Source organism: Polypterus senegalus, chromosome 5, assembly GCF_016835505.1.
Source record: "Polypterus senegalus isolate Bchr_013 chromosome 5, ASM1683550v1, whole genome shotgun sequence".
In the NCBI taxonomy this organism is placed as follows: domain Eukaryota; kingdom Metazoa; phylum Chordata; class Cladistia; order Polypteriformes; family Polypteridae; genus Polypterus; species Polypterus senegalus.
In genome coordinates this window covers 39859701-39883044 of record NC_053158.1, presented here as the reverse complement: position 1 = coordinate 39883044, position 23344 = coordinate 39859701, and the positions used below count along the sequence as shown (strand labels likewise).

At 37.8% G+C, this 23344-nt stretch overlaps 1 protein-coding gene across 1 annotated transcript in view; it reads right to left on the bottom strand.

Annotated features, from left to right (window-relative positions):
- The window catches only part of LOC120529864 (lipoxygenase homology domain-containing protein 1-like), a 419576-nt gene that overhangs the window by 241929 nt on the left and 154303 nt on the right, over positions 1-23344 (bottom strand). The window contains exons 33-35 of the mRNA XM_039754083.1: positions 4599-4818; positions 1340-1494; positions 387-600 (exon numbers count right to left, since the gene is read on the bottom strand). Of these exons, the coding sequence (XP_039610017.1) occupies positions 387-600; positions 1340-1494; positions 4599-4818 (589 nt within the window). The remainder of the gene's footprint in view (positions 1-386; positions 601-1339; positions 1495-4598; positions 4819-23344) is intronic.

Here is a 23344-nt window from a genome sequence, read left to right as displayed (position 1 = left end):
AAGTCTGACACTGAAGTAGCTGCAGCCTTACAGAAATCCATGTTGTTTGCTTCTGCATCTGCTGTGTCATTGATTAATTTTAATTATTGGGATACAATTAAGGGAGCAAATTTCACAGAAGAAAGTCAAATTAATAGGAAAATGGCAAAAGAGAGTTAGGTATTTTAGGCAATGGAAAAATACAAATATTTCTGAATTTCATATAAAGATAATTCTCACACTTCTAAAAACAACGAAAGAGCAGAAAACAAAGACAAGCTGATTAAACAATGATATCAATTTAAGGGGAAATGGCTCACCTACTGTAAAACTACCTGGAATAAAAACCTGCACCCACCGGGGGTCCCAGGACTGAACTCGTGAAGCCCAGATCTAGAGAGACATACCCATTAGCTTCATCTTGCATACAGTCTTCTGGTCACCAATGTGATCATCAAGCCATTTGAAACAAGGAAACAGTGCTTCTTTTTGTGACCTCCTGGACTCTCGCACTGTTACAAAACTGAGATACATCCCAGCTCCATAGCCCTCTCCATCATGACCAAGAACGACCTTCTTCAGCTGACCAAGGGAAACTGCTTCCAGTGAAAACAAGTCGACCTGCGATAAACCAGAAAAATTATTCAGCATATTACTCATTTTAAAATGAAGGTTTAATGGCACATAAGGGATAAATTACTCTAGTTTAACCTTGTAATTTATGAACAAATTAAAGTTTTGAATGTATAGAGTTATTATAATGAAATGGCTTAAAATAGTTTAATCTAATTTCTGAAAGTCTTTGACTAAAATATAAGAGAGTTAAAAAAGCTTGACGAAAATTCATTTCGTCTAACTTGATTAGCCAGCAGGTAGATGACAAAATGGTGCCTAATAATTGAAGCAAATTAAATCAATGATTGAACTGATTCCATATCTCACTTAACCAAAAGTTCCAAAAGTGTGAATGTTGGTTTTATTTTTATCTCTTATAATTCAGTTCTTTCAATTAAGTACTGTATGGCATACTTTCATTTTTAAAACCAGAGTGCTGTAAAAATTTACAGATCATTTAATTCGTTCATTATTTGACCCTTTTATTCCATTTCATGGTCACATGGAACTATAGTATATTTAAAAAAATAATAAATTAAATGTATTTTTAATTGTTGATTGCTACAACATTACATTTAAATATATCTATAGATGTATGTCATGTGGAAACATTATTATATTGGAAAATTATACTTAACACAAATGGAAATAGCTTTTTTTTTTACATTAAAGCGTAATAAAAAATTAGAAGACTTGTGAATAAAAAGCAATGCACTATATACTGTATTTCTGTATGATATTGTACCTTGCCCCTTTGAAATTTCTGACCGTCAGCTAGGGAGTGCTGCAGTTTCCGTGCTCCAGTGTCTCCTCGTTCACCATAAACTGTAATGTAGACATTTGAAAATGTTCCAGCTCCCCACTTTTCACCAGTGTGGACAGATACGAGGTATTGATTTACTGCAAATCAACAAACAAGAGATTTTGTCATAAAAATAACTAATTTTGTATTATGTTTCATTGCATTATAAATACTGATGACTTGTAAAAGTTTGATACTCTTCATATTCAAGGTAAAGAGGTAAAGAACCAATGATGACCTCCCTGTAGTAATCAGGTGTAGGACAATCCACTAGATGTATCTTATGTACCTCCCTGGCTCAGTCAACTCATGTTTGTTTAAGAAGTTCCAGATGGAACTGGCAAGGAAATGGAAAGCACAAATGTAGTCCGACAAAAGCCAAGTCAATTATGGGGTCAAAATACCAAAAGAAATGATCAAACCAAACTTCAAAGCCAGAGCACAAAAAGAGACATGGTAGCTAAATATCAAACCAAAGATCTTTCAAGTAACTAGTGTTATACAGTATATCCCTGACTAACTATGATGGAATAATAGTTTTTTTTAAATAAATCCAAAATCTTGGATGCCCAAAATTGGTATCTTATAATGGTGGGACTGGAAAAGGAACTGTAAACAACATGGCATCTGAAAATAACTACAACAATCCAAAAAACTGAGCCCGATAATAATGATAAAAAACAGCCACAGAAACAAACATAAAAAGTCTTAAATTAAACTGCCAAATGCCAAATCCCTGGTTTGTTAAAATACTCATTCATACGGCAACATGTTTCTAGTTCTATTCTTACAAGTTTTCCAAATAATAAAAGTACACCTGAGCATTTCCTGAAATGTCCTAACCTAAACATATAGTGAATCATTTGAATTATGCAAACATTGATAACTAAATCATTTATTAGGAAATCAATAATTAAAAATAGCATTTAATAATTTAGTCTGAGTTTCTTTCAGTAAATGTTGCAATAATTGTCATTTGGAAAAAATAAATTCAGTGCATCCTAATTCCATTTTTGAGGAATAGATATTTAAGTAAGAGAGAAACACCAAACTTAGCAACAACACAGACTTCTTAAAAGGAGGAAACCCATGCAGACATGAGGAGAACATGCAAACTCCACACTGGGAGGACCCAGGAAGCAAACTAACTACGAGGCAGCAGCGCTATCCATTGTACCACCACGCCGCCCCTAAAAAAGAATTAAAACAGTAAATATGAAGTGTGGTCAGAATGTTTGGGACCAACTCTGTATCTCTCAAGTGCAGTGTCATAGCAGGTTTCAACTTATTGCAACATGTTTTGGAAGCACCTCTAGATACAGTAACTCATGAATCACTCGCTCATCTTTAGTGAGTTGGAATTAGCTCAATTTAGGGCAAATGGTATTTTACCTTATTTCCTGGATTAAAAAAAAAAAGCAATTTCAGTAAGCTTCATAGAACTGTCTCTTACATCATGACGGTGATCCTGCACAATTGGTATTTTCAGTTCATATATATTCAGTATAGATTGAGAACCATAATACTGAAAGAAATTTGCTCTGTAATTCTATTTTGTAACCCGTTAGATGGTGTTCTGCACCCCAAACCCTGAACACAACTGTCTCTGATACAAGTTCCTGTCTGAAATGACTTAATTATTGGACATAATAACTTTTAGAAAATTCAAAATGCACATCATAAAGGTACAGCCAATAGTCTTCTCGCTGTTCCCTTCTCTCTGGGTGAGTGTTGTCATCTTAGGATGAAGAGAAGAGGGTCTTTTTCAGGCTGGACATGGATGTAATAATGTTGACTACTAAAAGCATGTCTGGGTCAGAAAGAACCTTTATAGAACAGGAGAGCTTCCCTCCAGTCTCTTCCTCAAGTGGCATCCAAAGACTCCAACAGGGATAGCCACTGGGAATGCAATTCCCATGCAGCCCTGCAGGCATCCAAATGGAAGGTTGATGAGAGGGATACTGTCATCCAGAGAACATGGCCCTCTGAGACAGCACCATCCATCCATCCATACTGGCCATGTACAATGGCCTATTGGCTGGAAAATGCACCAACCATCTTGTTTGCCCTCCATTTAATTTTGATGGTGTCCTAGCTGGGTCAGGAAACATCATTCATCTCTTCTGGGATATCACTTTCTTCAATTACAATCTTGAAATACATTCTTGAAATGTAAGGCTGTAGCATATAAAGATTATTGCCATATATGATATGCACGGCAATTCCCTGAAACTCACTTAAATCATTTGTTTTAAAATTTGACAAAATGTGTGAAAGTTTATTTACAGGTTTACAGCAGGGTTGTAAATCAGAAAAACTTGTAAAAAACAGATGACTAAGGAGTTAATATGTTTTGACGAAACAACAAATATGTTTCAAAAGTGGCAGGTCACTATGACACTCCGCTTTAAAGATACAGTCAGGGCCTAACATTTTTCATTATAATCTGCAGATTGACCATACTGCTTATACTTACAGCCATATTGAACAATTAATTAATTAATGGACTCCATTTATTCTAATCACTTTCAAACTACATTGTTTTCCTGTCTGTTTAAACAAATCTGTCATTGTGTGTATTCATTATGTAATTAGTACTTTGTAAAGTTTGCATTTGTATCTACCTGTGAACTTATCACAGCACTGTATGCCGGCAATCAGTGAAGAGCGCAATGCAATAATAAACTGAATTGAATTGCAAACTGCTGATCTAAACAGATTTTTGGGATCAGCTTTCTTTGTTCAAAGCCTTCTGTATATTGGTTGGAGCATGGACTGCCCATAGTCACACATTTCAACATACGATCAAATTTATAATACAAAGTTTTCCATCTCTGGCTGTAAATAAATATTAGGCATGTATATGAGTGTCTCATTCACTTTTCTTGTTGTCTCAAAAATACACTCACAAGATGAAACACAAAAAAATAAAAACACCAGCATTGTTGAGGGAAACAGTCTGAACTCTTTACAAAAGCAGACATAAAGACACCAAAAGCACAATACAGAATTTTTCTCTCAAACGAGAGGACTGCTATTTGTATATTGTACATATTAACCATTTGACACACATAAATAAAGAGATATCTAAAGGTATTTTAGGCAAACTTTGATAATCAAAATTTTTAAATAGTCAATGTCTAAACAGTTGTTTATCATTAAAAATAAGAGCATCTGCATGTTTTTTTTTTTGCGTCCTTACCCTGGAGAGCTTGTTGGCCCTTTGCCACCGCGGGAAATTCTTTCACAGTTTCTGCATCTTCTGTGTTCCTTGCGAGCCAACAGTTACAGTCAAAATTGAGTTCTTTTTCTGTGCGCAGCTCTTCCATGTGGATAGATTTTAAATGCCAGCCTGCAAAGTCTGCCATCTTATCACAGCTGACCCTCACCTTGTATATATCGCCTATAGCTCCAGCATCTGCCTGAAAGTGGAAATAAGACAATGAAAAAAATCACTGTTGTTCAATTAGTTCCTCACTCAAAACAGTCAAGTATTGTGCCTTACAAAAAGTAAACACTCTATGTGCAAGCTTTCACGTTTTATTATTATACACTACTGAATTACAACAGATTTATTTGGCTTTTTTGACACTGATTAAATGTAAAAAGGACTCTAATCTCAAAGTGAAACAGATCTCTGCAAAATGGTCTAAATTAATTATAAATGCAAAATACAAAATAACTCACTGCATAGTAATAAAATGTGAAAACGTCCATGCATATGAGTGTGCATATATATATATATATAGTGGTGAGCGAATTACACCTCCTCCAGACCATGAGGGGGCAACTGCCCTGGTGGCTTTGGGGACCACGGGAAAGGAGCATGGAAGCTCAACCCTATAGGGGCCTGTGGACAGCGCCAGGGGGCACCCAGATGTGTGTGTGTATATTTTTATATATATATATATATATATATATATATATATATATATATATATATATATATATATAATACGCTACCATAGCTGTTCATTTGTCTATCCAGGATTTTAAATCACCTGTACCTCGCAAACTGTTTGAACTGTTGACTTGTAATTTGGTACACATATACTACATGTTTCAGAGTGATGATTGACCTCCAAGGTTATTCCTCTTTTTATTTTTATTTTATTTTATTGCTGAATCAACTCTTGGCAGTGGCCAGCTGAGCGGCCATGCAGTGCATGTGCACGGGTGCCGTTTTCATCCCTATCACCTTCGCCATTACTTCTCCTACCTCTTCATATCTATACTAATAAAAGGCAAAGCCCTCACTCACTCACTCACTCACTCACTCACTGACTCATCACTAATTCTCCAACTTCCCGTGTGGGTGGAAGGCTGAAATTTGGCAGGTTCATTCCTTACAGCTTCCTTACAAAAGTTGGGCAGGTTTTATATCGAAATTCTACGCGTAATGGTCATAACTGGAAGCTGTTTTTCTCCATTTACTGTAATGGAGATGAGCTTGAACGCCGTGGGGGAGTTTCATGTGACATCATCACGCCTCCCACGTAATCACGCAGTACATAGAAAATCAGGAAGACCTCCAAAAAGCGCTGAAGAAAACATGCATTATAAAATTGAGAAGGCAGCGAAACAATAAGAAGCGGCGAGTGACATATACAACCATATTGATGAGTTCTGCTACTTGAAACAAAGCACGATGTAAACCCTACACTTTAAAATTAAGTTCATAGACAGCCTGCCGCTGGCGTTTGTAATTTAGTGCCTGCCCATATAAGGCCGTCCGTCAGCGGCAATCCAATAGCAAACTCCACTAAATATTCACGGGTTAAGGACTGTGTTTATGCAGAGGAAGATGAGATGGTCAGCGTGGTGTTTGGCACAAACTCAGTGAAACTGCGAGAGAAAGTTTTAAGTGCCAGGACTAAGGTAACATTAAATACAGCCATGGACATAGCACGAGATGGCACCAGCACAGCTGGGAACCTTCGATGCAAGTACACCGGCGGCTCACGTGAACTGGCGCAGTGCACAGATAAAAGCAACAGTTCCAAAAGGCTGAACAAAACCGAATTACACAATTGAAAAGGCAGCAAAAATATGAAGCGTCTGATACATACAAGCAGATTCATAAATCCAGCTACTGCGGAAACAAAGCACACGGTGGAAAAAGTCAATGTCCGCTAAAGGAAGACAGTGTAAAAAAAAAACCCGTGCATGCAGTGTGTCAGGTCTCGGATAAAGAAGAAGACGAGCTGTTTATTGATGCAGTAAGAAGCGAATCGATGAATGAAACCTGTCATCTTTACAGCGATTGACAAACACGGAATGTAACTTGAACACAACACATCCTACAAATACAAACCTGATTGAAAGAAATAATGATAATCAAATCATTGATGACAGCAACACTCAGTAACACTCACAAAACAAATACTGTATATTGACAGTCATGTTACGTTATTTTTAAAATGTTCCCTTTTCTTTTCTAGCTTTTTAACACACTACTTCTCACTGCGATCGCGGGTATATATATATGTATATATATATCCCGATCTACATACTCGAATAATGGATACTTTATTCGCCATCAATGATTGTTTTGGTAAAGCCATACTCAGTGTATTCATTAGATGAGCGGTAAAAAGTAAGAGCGAGGGAGGATGACTTATTGAGGCATGCAGGCTGTAGTGCGTCAACTCTATCTGAATTGCGATCACATTTGAAAAAATATATCTTTTCAAGTTCTATTTAGTCCATATGTGTCAAACTCAAGGGCGCGGGCCACATCCGCCCGGCGTGTAATTATATCCAGCCAGCAAGATCATTTTATATACTGTATTATTGTTATTAATGGCCCGGGTATATGAAGCGCTGGTAACACAATAAACTACAGATCCCATAATGCAGCGCTTCAGCTGCCTTGAACACTTACGCGTTAATCAAGTCTAGCTTATGATGCTGCAAGTTATTGCGAAGCTAGCTCACACGATGCTGAAGAGAAAAGTTGATTCTGAAAATAGAGCCTTTAAAACCGATGGGAGGCTGAGTATATGTTTACTGAACCCGTGTGTCTCATTTGTGGAGCTAATGTGGCTGTAATTACAGAATTTAATCTAAGACGGCACTATGAGACAAAACATCAGGGAGTTCTGTGTTGTGGAGATTCTCAGGATGGATTGCAGGTGCTCATCAGTGAGGCTGAAAGACCTGAATGCAATGCAGAAGATACAGAAAGCAGAAGAATTAAATAAGAATCTGACACCAGCGGACGTTTTACCCGTGCACAATCACAAAGTGATTTCAAGTGAAGTTGCTTTTATGGGAGACACAAATGCACCAGTGCAACTTTCCCTGTTGCCAAGTAATGTTAAACCAAGTCGTCACTACGGTGTTCCCAAATCGCACTTTGCTGATAAACTGGCGCACTGAGTTTGCACGGCGCTTTGGTGACTTTGAAGAACAAAAAAAGTCCGTCTACATGCGGCTCGAACCTTGTGCATGTTTGGTAGCACATATCTGTGTGAGAAGCTCTTCTCAGTGATAAAGACTAACAAAACAGCACACAGGAGTCGCCTCACTGATGAGCACCTGCAATCCATCCTGAGAATCTCCACAACACAGAACCTCACACCAAACAGAAACGAACCTGTTGCCAAAAAAAGATGCCAGGCGTCCAGCTCTAAAATGACATATGAGCAAAGACAACTGAATGATTTGATTTGTTATTGCTGAAAGGAACACATTTTATTTATATTTCCAGGTTTTGTTATGCAGCATGTTCATATTTGAATTTGTATAATTTTGAAAGGATATATTTTTATGGAGAGCAAAATCTTTTGGGATATTTAAAATCTAAGTTTATTTTTTATATAAATTTACATAAGAGTAAAGAAATTTGAATGTTTGTTCTTTTAAGTTATTTAAGGTTTGAGTTGATTTATTCAAGAATAATATTCCTGTCTGTTTTACCATTCCTACCAAAGATATTTCTGTCGACTAAATAAAAATTCCTTCTATTTAAAATTTAAATAGAACTTGAACAAATACGATAGTTCATAATATCCACGCAGACTTGCGTAAGAGCGGGAGTTATCCGTTTTAACAAGCAGCGTATTGCACTGATACGAAATAGCTGTGTGTGTATATATGTAGATATGTATGTATATGTATATATATGTTTATATATGTGTGTGTGTATATATATATATATATATATATATGTGTGTATATATGTGTGTGTATGTATGTATGTGTGTATGTATATGTATGTGTATATATGTAGATATATATATATATATTTATATATATATATATATATATATATGACAGCAACACTCATCACTCACAACAGTGACAAAACAATTACATTGACAATCATGTTACGTTATTTTCAAAATGTTTCCTTTTCTTTTTCATTGCTTCTTCAACACACTACTTCTCCGCTGCGAAGCGCGGGTATTTTGCTAGTCTTAAATAATTTTTGAGGGAGATTGAAGACTTAAGTGCCAGCTTAAGTGAAAAATGAAAGAAAACATACTAAGTAACTGCAACACAAATATTGATTTAATCAGTTTTAACACAAAAAGATGCTGATGAAAGAAGAGAAGAAGCGGGCAGCTAGGGTGGAGAAAAGAAGAGCTGCTCAGGAAGCAGCAAGCGCCTCAACCACTGAGCAAATAAATGCTAAACATACAAAGAAAGAGGATGAAAACTATGCATGCTCAAGTCAAGTGTATTCACTGTACATTTTCGTGCAGTCCGCTGTTAATGGTATATAAATAATACATGTGTGTAAATGAGAGGAAGGTCAGTGGAATGGTGAGGATGCAAGGAGTAGAGCTGGTGAAGGTACAGAGTAACGGGGATTATGGAAGAGAGGTGAAGAAGAGAGTGCAGGCAGGGTGGAATGGGTGGAGAAGGTGCAGAGTAATTTGTGACAGATGGGTATCAGCAAGAGTGAAAGAGAAGGTCTACAGGATGATAGTGAGACCAGCTATGTTATATGGGTTGGAGACGGTGGCACTGACCAGAAAGCAGGAGAGAGAGCTGGAGGTGGCAGAGTTAAAGATGCTAAGATTTGCATTGGGTGTGACAAGGATGGACAGGATTAGAAATGAGGACATTAGAGGGTCAGCTCAAGTTGGACGGTTGGGAGACAAAGTCAGAAAGGCGCGATTGCATTGGTTTGAACATGTGCAGAGGAGAGATGCTGAGTATATTGGGAGAAGGATAGAGCTGCCAGGCAAGAGAAAAAGAGGAAGGCCTAAGCGAAGGATTATGGATGTGGTGAGAAAGGACATGCAGGTGATGGGTGTGACAGAACAAGATGTAGAGGACAGAAAGATATGGAAGAAGATGATCTGCTGTGGCAACCCCTAATGGGAGCAGTCAAAAGAAGAAGACTGTATGTAATAACCTTTAGTAGCCCAAAAGCATTTAAAATTACAACCTATTGTTTGTATATAACAGACTTTCTTTAACATGTCAGGATTGATATTACCTGTGCAATGCCAAAGAGATGCCACATCCACAAAACTGAGCACCATACGATTTCTGCTGTGTTCAGTTGAGGTATGCATCACTCACACACAATACAGACATTTTGATAGAGAATACAGTCAATCAGAATGAAAATGTCTGATTAACTCTGAAATACTGTACTGGAGTATTTAAAAGTGCAGTCTCATCGTATTAGACTCAGTTCCCATGTTTAAGCATGCTGTTTGTGTCACTGCACACTGCCAAAGATCCCGAAGCATTCTGGATATTCATTATTTAAAATGAATATTGCTCCTCATAATGTAACAATTAACACATTTCATGCATGTGTTTTGAGTTATTTTTTTATCTTGTCACTCATGCACGTCAGAGGACGTCCTCACCGACTTTGTCGGGTTATGTAATAACCCATTGGGACGAGAGGGGGCGCTATCACTAACACTGTCATCTCCTTTTTTCTGTACAGTGCCAAGAAGTGGTCCAGTGAGGGCAACTGACCTTGCCCCGTCCAGTTCAGCCTCCATAAAAACTCAAGCCTCCTGGAAGAAGGTGGCATTATTGTCACAAGCAACCTATCAGATGGTGATCTGGTACCACAGTGACCTTGGCCAATGAGCCTGATAAGCTGAGCCCACATAACAGGATGAATACACATTAAAGTGACCCTTTTGTTCTGTTTTTGTGTCTTCAGAAAATAAACCGGTTGGTGCCCCAAATTTTCTTACAGCATCATTCTTGCACTCGACCACACCCTGCAGGATCCGTTTATGAGGAAGTTTGATCACTTTGAATTAGAAAAGTTTTATTTTACTCCTTTTTTGCTTTTTTTTGTTTATGCAGCGCAGCTAGATTTAATTCCTGGCCTGGTCATATTTTGTGGTGAATGTGTGAATTTCATCTTGTCCATAAAGGCAGTTCAGTTTCTTTCCATGTCCCAAATATTATTGATCTGCCTCTTCATAAGATGGTGGCACCCACAGCTACATATCCAAACTTAACCAAAAGTTAAGGAAAGACTACAAACTCTAGACATCTTTTAGGTATTAGAATCTTTGTTTGTCTCCTATTTTGACTATTGGGTTTGGTAGTTTGAGTAATGATAGTCTGTGTACCAACTTTGCTGCATTTCAGTATTCTAAAGTCTAAAAGTTCTAAATAGATAACATCTTCACTAATATGGATGTTAATTAATGTTGATTTATTTTGTTTTTCTTATTGTGTCTTTTATTTTTCTATTCTTTGTGTAAAGCACTTTGAGCTACTGTTTGTATGAAAATGTGCTATATAAATAAATGTTGTTGTTGTTGTAATAAAGAACAAATCATAAAAATTATGGTATTTGGAGTGTAATCTTGCCCAGAGTCACACTGTAAGTCAAACTTAATTCATTTTCAAATGAATAACTAACCAGAGTCTTAAGGACACTTGCTTCAGCTGTTAAAGGGTAATTCGGAGAGCAGAAGTCTATCAGGGCAAGAACCTTAAACCAGGTCAATTCAGAATCAATAATTTCCAAATAATTAGTGATCTGGTCGCAAACTGAATAGTAGTCCTCAGACCTGGTAGGAGGCAGCACTGACTGCTACACCTCCGCATCACCCTAGTCTTTTGTTCATGCTTTGGCCCAATACATAGTTTGGATTTACTGTTGAGGCAGACATACAGAGTGTATGGAATAAAAAAATGTCTCAAAACTGGAGCCACTGAACACACTGCACAATGTGGACTTGGGAGTTACTTACTATATAAAAGACACTGCCAAGTCCGTCCTAATTTGCATCTACTAATGGCTACCAAGAATCAGCTTGAATATGGAACCAAAACAAACCAATGTCCTTTTAAAACACCAACTGGAAATTCTAGAGAATTAATAATAGCCTACAAAGAGCTGAATGAAATTTCTTCAGACTCAGGTTTTCTAAATGTGTTTAGAAAACAATGTTTCTTAACAAAAAATATGTGAGCAGTCATATGCTAGGATAGCTGACAAGTTTCTTTAAGATCTTTTACGACTAAAATGGGGAGAGGCATCAATACAGTCTCAAAAAAAAAAAGAATTAATATTAACATTCCGGAATCCTCCTGTTTTACTCCAAGTCTGCTGCCTGCAGTATGCTTCTTTATTATTTTCAGTATCAATATTATTACTAGGAAATATGTAGACCTTCAGTCCTCAAATAAAGGTGGTTCATATAGAGCAAGATGAGCAGTTCCATTATGGCCACCCCTTGAGCGCATCGCTAATCCAGCTTTTGAAAGTAGCGCTCCTCAACCAAACATGTATGCAAGCTTGTAAAAGCAAATGTTTGCATATGGGTGAAAGCGGTGAGTATTTGACATTCTCCTCGTTTGTCCTGTTGTTGTCATTCTTGCATTCTGTATTGTGGCGTATGTGTGGCATCTTATCATCACTGAAGTGTCTCGTGCGTTTGGCTTGACATTCAGGAGATGTCACCACTGGAGTTCTTTTTCACGTTATCTTGCTGTGTAGTACTGTTGGCTGGTTACGCCTCACACTTAGCAGATGTTCTTCAGCAGTTTGGCATAAGAAGATACAAATTTTTTGCTTCAACAGTACATATTATGTCGTAAGCTTTCTATTAAGACTAAGAGCAGTGTTTTAGTTTCAGTTTTTTGCAAGTAAATATGTGAAAAAATGTATTATTTATATATCTATCTATTATATAAAAAATCTTGGGTCGAGACGTGATCATCTCAGGGAGACACTTTGAAGTCCCGCAAGACTACTTGCACGTCACGCCCTACTTACAAACAATTTCTCTGAGACACTTTAACGTCCCGCGACGACAAACAAGTGAGCCAAAAGGACAGCTGCTGTACAGGCTTTTAAATGATTGTTGCGCAGTGCGACATGCAGATCATGCAGTATGGCAGCAGCAGATGCTGTAAAGGCTTTTAAATGATCGACAAGCAGCGCAATATGTAGAACACGCAGCTCGGTAGCACCAGCTGCAAGACAGCAGCTGATCCGTCCACATTTCCTTAGCGTGCATTCAGCCTTCCCCTTCACAACGCAATCGGCAGAGACATGAAATGGCGAGCATGAAGCGTGCCCCCCAAGGGGGGTGGGCGATATATATATATGTCACTGCCACATGGGTTGAAAGGGCATCCCAACCAGAAAGGGGAATGGTTCCATACCTGGACGGGAGGCTCTGAGTAAGCAGATGGGCATCCTGGTCAGGAGAGAGGAAGGAGTCAGACACAGAAGAGATAGACAAAAGGGATGGCACCCTACTGGAAGAAAATGTTGCTGGGAACTCTTTATTCCCCCAGTAGGCTAAATGGCAGCAGCCCTATGTATTGGCACCCATTTGGGAACCAGCAGGGAATGCTGGGAGATGTAGTTCGGCAATACAGCCCTGCTGGGGACCAAGGGGGATGCTGTTGCGAGATGTGCTCTCCACAATCTATGGGACTTCCATATAACCCAGAAGTACTTCCATCAGGCAATGGACCTGGCACCAGAAGTACTCACGGGTCTTTAATAAGAGTGACCACACTCCCTTATCTAGGTGAGTTGGACCTGTGATTTGTGCTTGTGCTACTTTTGGAAATATTTTTGATAATAAACCTTCCATTATTTGAACTCAGGACTGTGCTGCCGTATTTTTGTCTTGGGTTTGGGCTTGTTGATGGCCTGGTTCCATCACAAAAAAAAAATATATATATAGACACACACACACACACATATATATATACACAGTGGAACCTTGTGTTGTAACGTGTGAGTCTCTGTCTTGCACCCCAAAACACAAAGCTGAGTCTCAGTACTTTAGCAACACCAGCTTTAGTCAGCTTGAAACAGGAACAGCACGGTTATTTATTGTAGCGGGATCTGCCACTCTCCTATACACAGACACAGCAGTCAGACAAGGTTGGGGCCTAGTAATACTGTGCCCTGCGCATTTATAACGTTACTGTATTACCCATCAACGGCAGGCACTTATAGCATGCATTATATGCTTTTACGGTGAACTGCTGCAGTGTTTTGGGACGCTCTTCCGCCTATCGTCCTGTTGGGTGGAATCTCAAAAGAGTTTAGAAACTCACTCACACCAGCCATGATTCTTTTCAAAGGTAAAGTGCAGGTTAATTTGTGTTATGTATTTTTACTTTATATTTTGTATTAATCATTTTTATATGAATAGTTTTTGATTGTGGAACAAATCACCTACGTTTCCATTATTTCTTATGGGGAAATTTGCTTTGATATACGAGTGCATTGGATTGCGAGCACGTTTCCAGAATGAATTATGCTCACAAACCGAGGTTTCACTGTATATATATATATATATATATATATATATATATATATATATATATATATATATATATATATATATATATATATATATATATATATATATATATATATATATATATATATATATATTCCTCAGAATTCTACACACAACACCCATAATGAAAAAAGTTTACTTGAAGTTTTTGCAAATTTATTAAAAAATAAAAAAACTGAGAAATCACATGTACATAAGTATTCACAGCCTTTGCCCAATACTTTGTCGATGAACCTTTGGCAGCAATTACAGCCTCAAGTCTTTTTGAATATGATGCCACAAGCTTGTCACACCTATCCTTGGCCAGTTTCGCCCATTCCTCTTTGCAGCACCGCTCAAGCTCCATCAGGTTGGATGGGAAGCGTCGGTGCACAGCCATTTTAAGATCTCTCCTGAGATGTTCAATCGGATTCAAGTCTGGGCTCTGGCTCGGCCACTCAAGGACATTTACAGAGTTGTCCTGAAGCCACTCCTTTGATATCTTGGCTGTGTGCTTAGGGTCGTTGTCCTGCTGAAAGATGAACCGTCGTCCCAGTCTGAGGTCAAGAGCGCTCTGGAGCAGGTTTTCATCCAGGATGTCTCTGTACATTGCTGCAGTCATCTTTCCCTGTATCCTGACTAGTCTCTCAGTTCCTGCCGCTGAAGAACATCCCCACAGCATGATGCTGCCACCACCATGCTTCACTGTAGGGATGGTATTGTCTGGTGATGAGCGGTGCCTGGTTTCCTCCAAACTTGATGCCTGGCATTCACACCAAAGAGTTCAATCTTTGTCTCATCAGACCAGAGAATTTTGTTTCTCGTGGTCTGAGAGTCCTTCAGGTGCCTTTTGGCAAACTCCAGGCGGGCTGCCATGTGCCTTTTACTAAGGAGTGGCTTCCGTCTGGCCACTCTACCATACAGGCCTGATTGGTGGATTGCTGCAGAGATGGTTGTCCTTCTGGAAGGTTCTCCTCTCTCCACAGAAGACCTCTGGAGCTCTGACAGAGTGACCATCGGGTTCTTGGTCACCTCCCTGACTAAGGCCCTTCTCCCCAATCGCTCAGTTTAGATGGCCGGCCAGCTCTAGGAAGAGTCCTGGTGGTTTCGAACTTCTTCCACTTACAGATGATGGAGGCCACTGTGCTCATTGGAACCTTCAAAGCAGCAGAAATTTTTCTGTAACCTTCCCCAGATTTGTGCCTCGAGACAATCCTGTCTTTAGGGTCTAGAGACAATTCCTTTGACTTCATGCTTGGTTTGTGCTCTGACATGAACTGTCAACTGTGGGACTTTATATAGACAGGTGTGTGCTTTTCCAAATCATGTCCAATCAACTGAATTTACCACAGGTGGACTCCAATTAAGCTGCAGAAACTTCTCAAGGATGATCAGGGGAAACAGGATGCACCTGAGCTCAGTTTTGAGCTTCATGGCAAAGGCTGTGAATACTTATGTACTGTACATGTGCTTTCTCAATTTTTTTATTTTTAATAAATTTGCAAAAACCTCAAGTAAACTTTTTTCACGTTGCCATTATGGGGTGTTGTATGTTGAATTCTGAGGAAAAAAATGAATTTAATCCATTTTGGAAAAAGTGATGCGCTGTGAATACTTTCCGGATGCACTGTATGCATATATATATATATATATATATATATATATATATATATATATATATATATATATATATATATATATATATATATATATATATATATATATATATATAAAATACAATTATTATTTGATGACAGATCTGAAATATAGGGAGGACTGATATTACCATATTAAACCATTCCCAAGCCCATTTAATCCAATTTGTTGTCGCTGAAGGTCACTATCCCAGAAACACTAAGTACAAAGTAGGAAACAGCTCCCAACAGGGCTACAGTCCATCATGGTGTCCACACACACACACACACACACACACACACACACACACACACACACTTCTGCACTCACACTCAAACAGGCCAATGCATAGCTACCAATTATTGCAACACACACATTTCAAGATTTGATGGGAAAACTGGAGATTCTGGAAGAAACCCACATAAACACAGAGAGAGAATGTGCAAACTCCACATGGACATTGACTGGGTGCACAATTGGAGCCCAGCAGACTGGATTCATAAAGAAACCTTTCTTGCCACCACTGCACCCTTCAAGATAGATCATTTAAGTGTCGATAAAGTTGACATGAGGTGATCGCTGGTGTGTGTGATGTAAGAAAGTGAAATGAGATGCTTCTTCCCAGTTTTATTTTATTACTTTAAATTTTATATGAATCACTTAAGCGTGACTTAAAAAAAATATATTTATTTAAAGATCCTTCTGGGAACAGCATTTACTGTTCTAATTATAATCAGAGAGGAAAAATTAAGGCTGAAAATATTGCCAACATACTGTACATGTGAATATGCGCTAACTGGACTGCTTGGTTCTAATTAATTGTGGCAACACTGTTCTGATGATTTTTGTTTAAATTAAGTGACTGTGTAATCATTAAATTGGCTGTAAGAAGTCTTTAAATTATATTACATCCATCATTTCATGTCTTCAGATTTTTGCAAATTGAATTTGCTCTAATTGGTTCTTAAGTTATGTAGGAATGAGAATGAGGAAATAAATTATACATCATGCTACAGTAGTAAAATTCTGCAACTGTCATTGTTCATTTCAGTATACAGTGCTGATGATTACGTGTTATTCTCACTCCTACTGATTCTGTTGCCATTTTGTTTTCAGAGGGTTTCAGGATGACCACTAAAGATATGCCAGTCCCTTAATCTGCCTTTTAACTTTAGTGGTCAACATATTCAGCTGCATCATATATACAATGTCATTTTAAATCTAGCCTTAATATATTCTATTTAAAAGAACAGCTACTATGAATCATAGTTTCAGACTGCTGACAATGATTTCTGTTTAGTATTGTTCATTTGAAATGCATTTTTATATTGTCATTATTTTTGACCAGTGCCAGTTTGACAATTGTTTGTCACTGTGGCATCACAGTACAGATATGTTGAGGACACGTAAAGTTGGCTGAAGATTATTTTGAGTGTAATAAAACCAGGAGATGATTAAGGTAGCAATACCTGAAGTGACAACAGGCAAGGGTCAGAATACCAGGGAAGCCAAACAAAACCAGTGAACCAGCAAACAAAGGGCCAGGACAAAAAACAAAAGTCAAATGCAGAAAGAATATAATAAGCATAACACAAATCCTACTACTAGGGTCTACTTGATTGAAAGCTAACTCTATCTCTAAGGAGAATAAAGGGTTTTGTATCCACCAAAGGTTAAAGCACCACATCATCAGCACAGAATTTTATTGTCATTTTGTGTCAGAAGTGCAGTGATTGTGGTCACATGATCAACAAGCAAGGTGGCATGTAAACAAAAAAAAAGCAACAAAAATAAGATTTTTAATGTCAAGATTCTGTCCACAACAATCCTTAATTAAATCTTTAAAAACTATATTCGAACAAATAAAGAAATGCAGAAAGATATACAAAGAAATGTAAATTATGAAATGCAAAATGAAAAATCCAAAAAATTAATTTCACAAATACAAATGTTATCGGCGCAGTGGTAGCGCTGCTGCCTCGCAGTTAGGGGACCCGGGTTCGCTTCCCGGGTTCTCCCTGTGTGGAGTTTGCATGTTTTCCCCGTTTCTGCGTGGGTTTCCTCCGGACGCTCTGGTTTCCTTCCAAAGACATGCAGGTTAGGTGGATTGGCGATTCTAAATTAGCCCTAGTGTGTGCTTGGTGTTTGTGTGTGTCCTGCGGTGGGTTGGCACCCTGCCCAGGATTGGTTCCTGCCTTGTGCCCTGTGTTGGCTGGGATTGGCTCCAGCAGACCCCCGTGACCCTGTCGTCAGATTCGGCGGGTTGGAAAATGGATGGATGGATGGACAAAATATTATCTGATTCTGAAATTGAAGATCATTTATTTCAATCTATACATTTACTCTTGGGTTTTCTTCAGCCAAAATAAACTCAGAGTGGTCAGTGTGGTGCTGAGGTGTCACCCATTGCATGGCAGCACTCGGATCTCAATCCAAGTGGTATGCCGTGTGGTGGGTGTGACAACACATTGTGATCAGCGCATACTCTCAACCGCTCTCTCACCCAAGAGATTTAATTCTGCCCTTAGTTTCATCCTAACATAAATCTACAAAAAGCAAAACGTTGATAATTTTGTATGTCTTTCCACAACAACATTTTGTTTTGCTTATGGACATCACTATTTTGCCAAAGTTGAGTCAGCTGCTGCTATGGTAATTTACCCATAAGCCTCTGGGAGTGTGCAAAAGGTGAACTCATCAGCATGCGGTTTCAAACTGAATATTGGATAAAGACACTTAGTACATTTACTTGCTATTCAAATGTCTGGGTTACCAAACACTCTTTCTGGCATTAGGGCTTTTGATTTCTTCTTCAACTAAGTGGTTTTTTCATTTTTGGTTACAAGTTTGGCTTCTCTTTTGACTTTGCTTTCTTCTTTTGATCCCTTTATTCTAAAACCCTCTCTGTCCCTTTTGAGTCAGAACACCAAAATAGAAACAAAGTAGACAATTAAATAAATTTGCAAAACAGAAAGAAACAGCAAAATACAGAAGCAAAGCTGTCAAATCTAATTTTCAAAAATCCTAACTGTAATTTTAAGGGCAAAAGTTGAAAATTCCAAAAAAAAATGTAAAACTAAAGGTTAAAAGACAGCAAGCGAAGTTAAGAAAGCAAAAGGAGCAAAAAATACAACAGAGAACCCAAACCAGGTCCCTCAATGGTTGTAATTAGGGGTCTTGACCCACCACCATCAAAAACTAAAATATTGTCAACATCACACAGAAGAGAGTAAATTAAACAAATAAAAAGACTTAGAACTGCATAATTGGCAAATAAAAGACAATTAATAGAAAGAGAGCTAAAACTGAACCTTTGGAAAAGAAATGAAAAAATCTGGAGTGCACTCCTTTCGACTTTCCCATATACTGAGAATAAAAGGAAAAGGTCATTAGAACCACTTCCAGTTGCCCAATATTTCTCAGATATCATATCTCTTTGTTTCTCATCATAACTAATTGGTGATATCGACACTCAATCATTTATCTCTATTTAAAATCAAACTTTATATTAAAATGTTATTTTTGCACTTAGGGAAGTTGAAAATGGTGGTGGAATTTTATCGTGATTACATATGCGTTACCTTGATTACATGCAAAGTAAAAAGTTATAGTCACCTAAAAACACAGAAAACGTGATAGTATTAAATAATACTTGTTGCCATAAATTTCTATAGATAAAACTGCATTTAGCTACATTTAATTATGATAATGATGGCGGAAATAAACAAAAAATCATAAAATTAAATGTATTACCGGGAACATGACGGTGAATGCACTTGACTTATAGTTTTCCTACTCTTTCTCTGTATGTTTAGCATTCGTTTGCTCAGAGGCTGATGCGCTTGCTGCTTCTTCTCTTCTTCTGTCGGCATCTTTTCGTGTTAAAACTGATTAAGTCCGTTTTTGTGTTGCAATTACTTAGTACGTTTTTCTTAATTTTTCACTGAAGCTGGCACTTAAGTGTCCAATCTGCCTCAAGAACGATTTAAGATATGGAGAGGTAGAGGAAGGGACGGTGAACGTGATAGGGATGAGAATGGTGCCCTTACACATGCACCGCAAAGCCACTGCCGAGAGTTGATTCTACAATAAAATAAAATAAAAATAAAAAGAGTAATGAAAATCATCTCCCCGAAAGCGGATAGTAGACGTCACGTAGTATATGTGTACCAAGTTTCAGGTCAATAGGTCAAACGGTTTGCAAGCTATAGGTGATTTAAAATTCTGGGCAGACAAACGGACAACCACGGTAGCGTTTTATATAAGAAGACAGTTTATAATATTGTGTACACATTTATATTTCCAGGATACAAAAAATTTGGATGGTTGTTTAAATGAAATACATATGAAATAAATTCCCGTTGAGTAATTTTTCTCAAATGTCATATCTGTTTGCTTTCTTTCATTATAAATATCTGTACAAAATTTAAATCATCTATCTGTAATTATAGTTTGCTTGACTTCTCACTACAATGAATATTCACAAAAGTATTCAGTTAAAGTACCACTTCCAGTTGCCGTAAGTATTCCTTACTTTTGATATAAAACAAGTGTACAAAATCTCATTGACTGAGGTCGAATTGTTTTCGAGTTTACAGACAGACATAATTTCAAAAATGGTATTTTCGGACTCAGGAAGGTCTAAAATTTCAAGATTCATCAAAATCTCGAGGTTGAATTTTTTCACGATTTCTGTACCTTCTCTATACTATGTAAACGAGAAAGTAAAAAAAAAAAAAAGAATGGAGGCAAAAAAAACAAAAACACCTTAGGGTGAGATCCAAAACAGATCCAAACCTAATTCGACACCACTGGGACAAGATACACATGCAGTTTACAATCACTGATGATTTCAGAAAGCTCAACACCAGTTCAGAGACTCGCACACTTTAGTTGAAAATGTGAAACCACAGCTACAACAACACTAAAGTTGAGGAGGGATTAAACTGCTTTATGGTCATTCGGTTCAGTTTATCATTTCATTGTCAGAATGTTGTGACCATTTTCTACTTTTAATGAAATGTAAATCAAAGATTATTTTTATAACTTGATTCAAGCAGGAAATCAAAGAGCAAAACAGGAAAAAATGTCAAGACAGTGTTGTTTTGTTACACAGGAATATAATAAATTAGTAGGCTTATTCATGGAAAAAGACAAGTTCATACATAAAATGAATGAAAGTCAAAAACCTCTACAATGATTTAGCAGAGAAGTTGGTTTTTAAAAGCTAAAAAAGGTCTTTCTTTGGAATAAAAGTGTTGAAAACTAGCGTTTGACCAAAGCCCCTGACTTATCAATTTTGTGTGACAATGATATGTGACGGCATAACAATCAAATACTACAATGTGAACACTTGATGAGGTCACCGTTATGTGAAAAAATAATGGCAAGACAAGAGAATATAAAAATGACACCACAGCAGAACCTGTTCACCTCATGGCGTTTGACAAACACCCTCTATTAAAGAGGCAAAGGACCAGCAGTTAGTTTTACTTCTTGAACACGTGACAGGTTGGGTAGATGAGAAGTCAGTGTTGCCATTAATTTGTTAAATCTACAAAAGTGAATAAAATAGGATGGTGAATCTCAGTTAGGTGCTTTTGCAATCATTCCTGATGTCTTCTGTAAGGTAGATGGACAGAACAAAGTTTAATAGGATCTTAAGAAGAAAATAATTCTGTGCTATAAAACTAGCAGAATGTAAGTTAAAAATTAAACTGCTTAAATCAAAATCTATAACTGTCCATAATACTTTTGCAACTAGTGCCAAAACATTGTGATTTAAATAAACACAAAGCTTTACATAAACAAAGGTGAATATTATGGATTGAAAGTTTCCCTGAATGTCTGAGTTACTGTCAGATGTCAATAAGGCCCAAACTATCAAAACCTTTCAATCTCTCAGGGAAAGTCATAATGTGGACTAGTTGGTATATACTGTATACTAGCAAAATACCCGCGCTTTGCAGCGGAGAAGTAGTTTGTTAAAGAAGTAATGAAAAAGAAAAGGAAACATTTTAAAAATAACGTAACATGATTGTCAATGTAATTGTTTTGTCACTGTTATGAGTGTTGCTGTCATCAAGGATTTGATTATCATTATTTCTTTCAATCAGGTTCGTATTTGGATGACGTGTTGTCTTCAAGTTACATTCCGTGTTTGTCAACCGTTGTAAAGATAACAGGTTTCATTCATCGAAGTGTTCACTACCCAAATCGATACTCGTGAATCTAAGATGTTTAACAGGCATTCCCGGTATTAACTTGTGGATTTGCCTGCGAATATTTAGCAGCAGCGTCTCTATGAACTTGTGGATTTGCCTGCGAGTATTTAGCGACAGCATGTCTATTAACGTGTGGATTTTTCTGCAAGTATTTGCCGGCAGCGTCACAAAGTTGTTTTCGTCTAGCTGCATCAGAAAATGTACCACGATGTCTGACATTCCTCCTTTTTACTGTTTTCTCACAGCTTGGATTGCTGCTGTCATAAATCGGTTTGAGTTTCACGGTTTGTTTCAATTACGATAGTATTTGCAGGACTTGTGTTGAAGTTACATTTGGCATCTGTCAAGCATTGTAAGCATACAACTGGCTTCATCGATAACTTCGCATCCAGCTTTTGAGAGTTGAAACATTCATAAACATCAAAGTGTCCACTACTCAAATTGTCACCTGTGAATCTAAGATGTTTAAGAGGCATTGGCGGTTCTCCAAAGGAGTAAAATATTTGGCCATTTTGGTACACTTGAAAGCGACAACCGAACAATTCAACGGCAGCCATCAACTCACATGCAGAACCATAGGTGAAGGGCTTAAGCATTTCACTCTTATAGTGCTCCTGTGTAGTATAATTATCTCCTGTACCGTCATCAGTCCACACCTTGAACCTGTCCCAGTCATTCAATACATAAGACACAATGTTCCTCCGGATATCAAAAGTGAGCCTGATATGGCTGTGCAATATGTAACAAAGAGAATGGAAAAGATAGGTGGCATCTCTGGGCATGGAAACCACTCGGTAAGTGACAGTTCTTTGATCGATGGTGATCAACTCGATAGACATGTTAATGAGGGTACGGTTGGAACAGGAAAAGAAATGGGTACCTGAACAATGTAAACTAAGTCTAAAATACCGACGCAATAACTATAAGCGTAATAAACGTACAATAAAACAGCGGAGAAGCCGCTGCAGTTATTAGCAAAGAGACATGAATACCGTGGCAAAGCAAGGAAGGGAATGAAGAGACCGGAGCGACGGATGGCCTTATATGGGCAGCCAATTACGTGGGAGGCGTGGGGATGGGGGACGCAACTCCGCCTCACATGGAGACTGAGCTGCAGGCTATGGACGTATATGTGTATGAAAGTAGGATTCAGTTATGATCGTTACATGTAGAATTTCGAAATGAAACCTGCCCAACTTCTGTAAGTAAGCTGTAAGGAATGAGCCTGCCAAATTTCAGCCTTCTACCTACACGGGAAGTTGGAGAATTAGTGATGAGTGAGTCAGTGAGGGCTTTGCCTTTTATTAGTATAGATTATGATGCCACAATTAGCACAA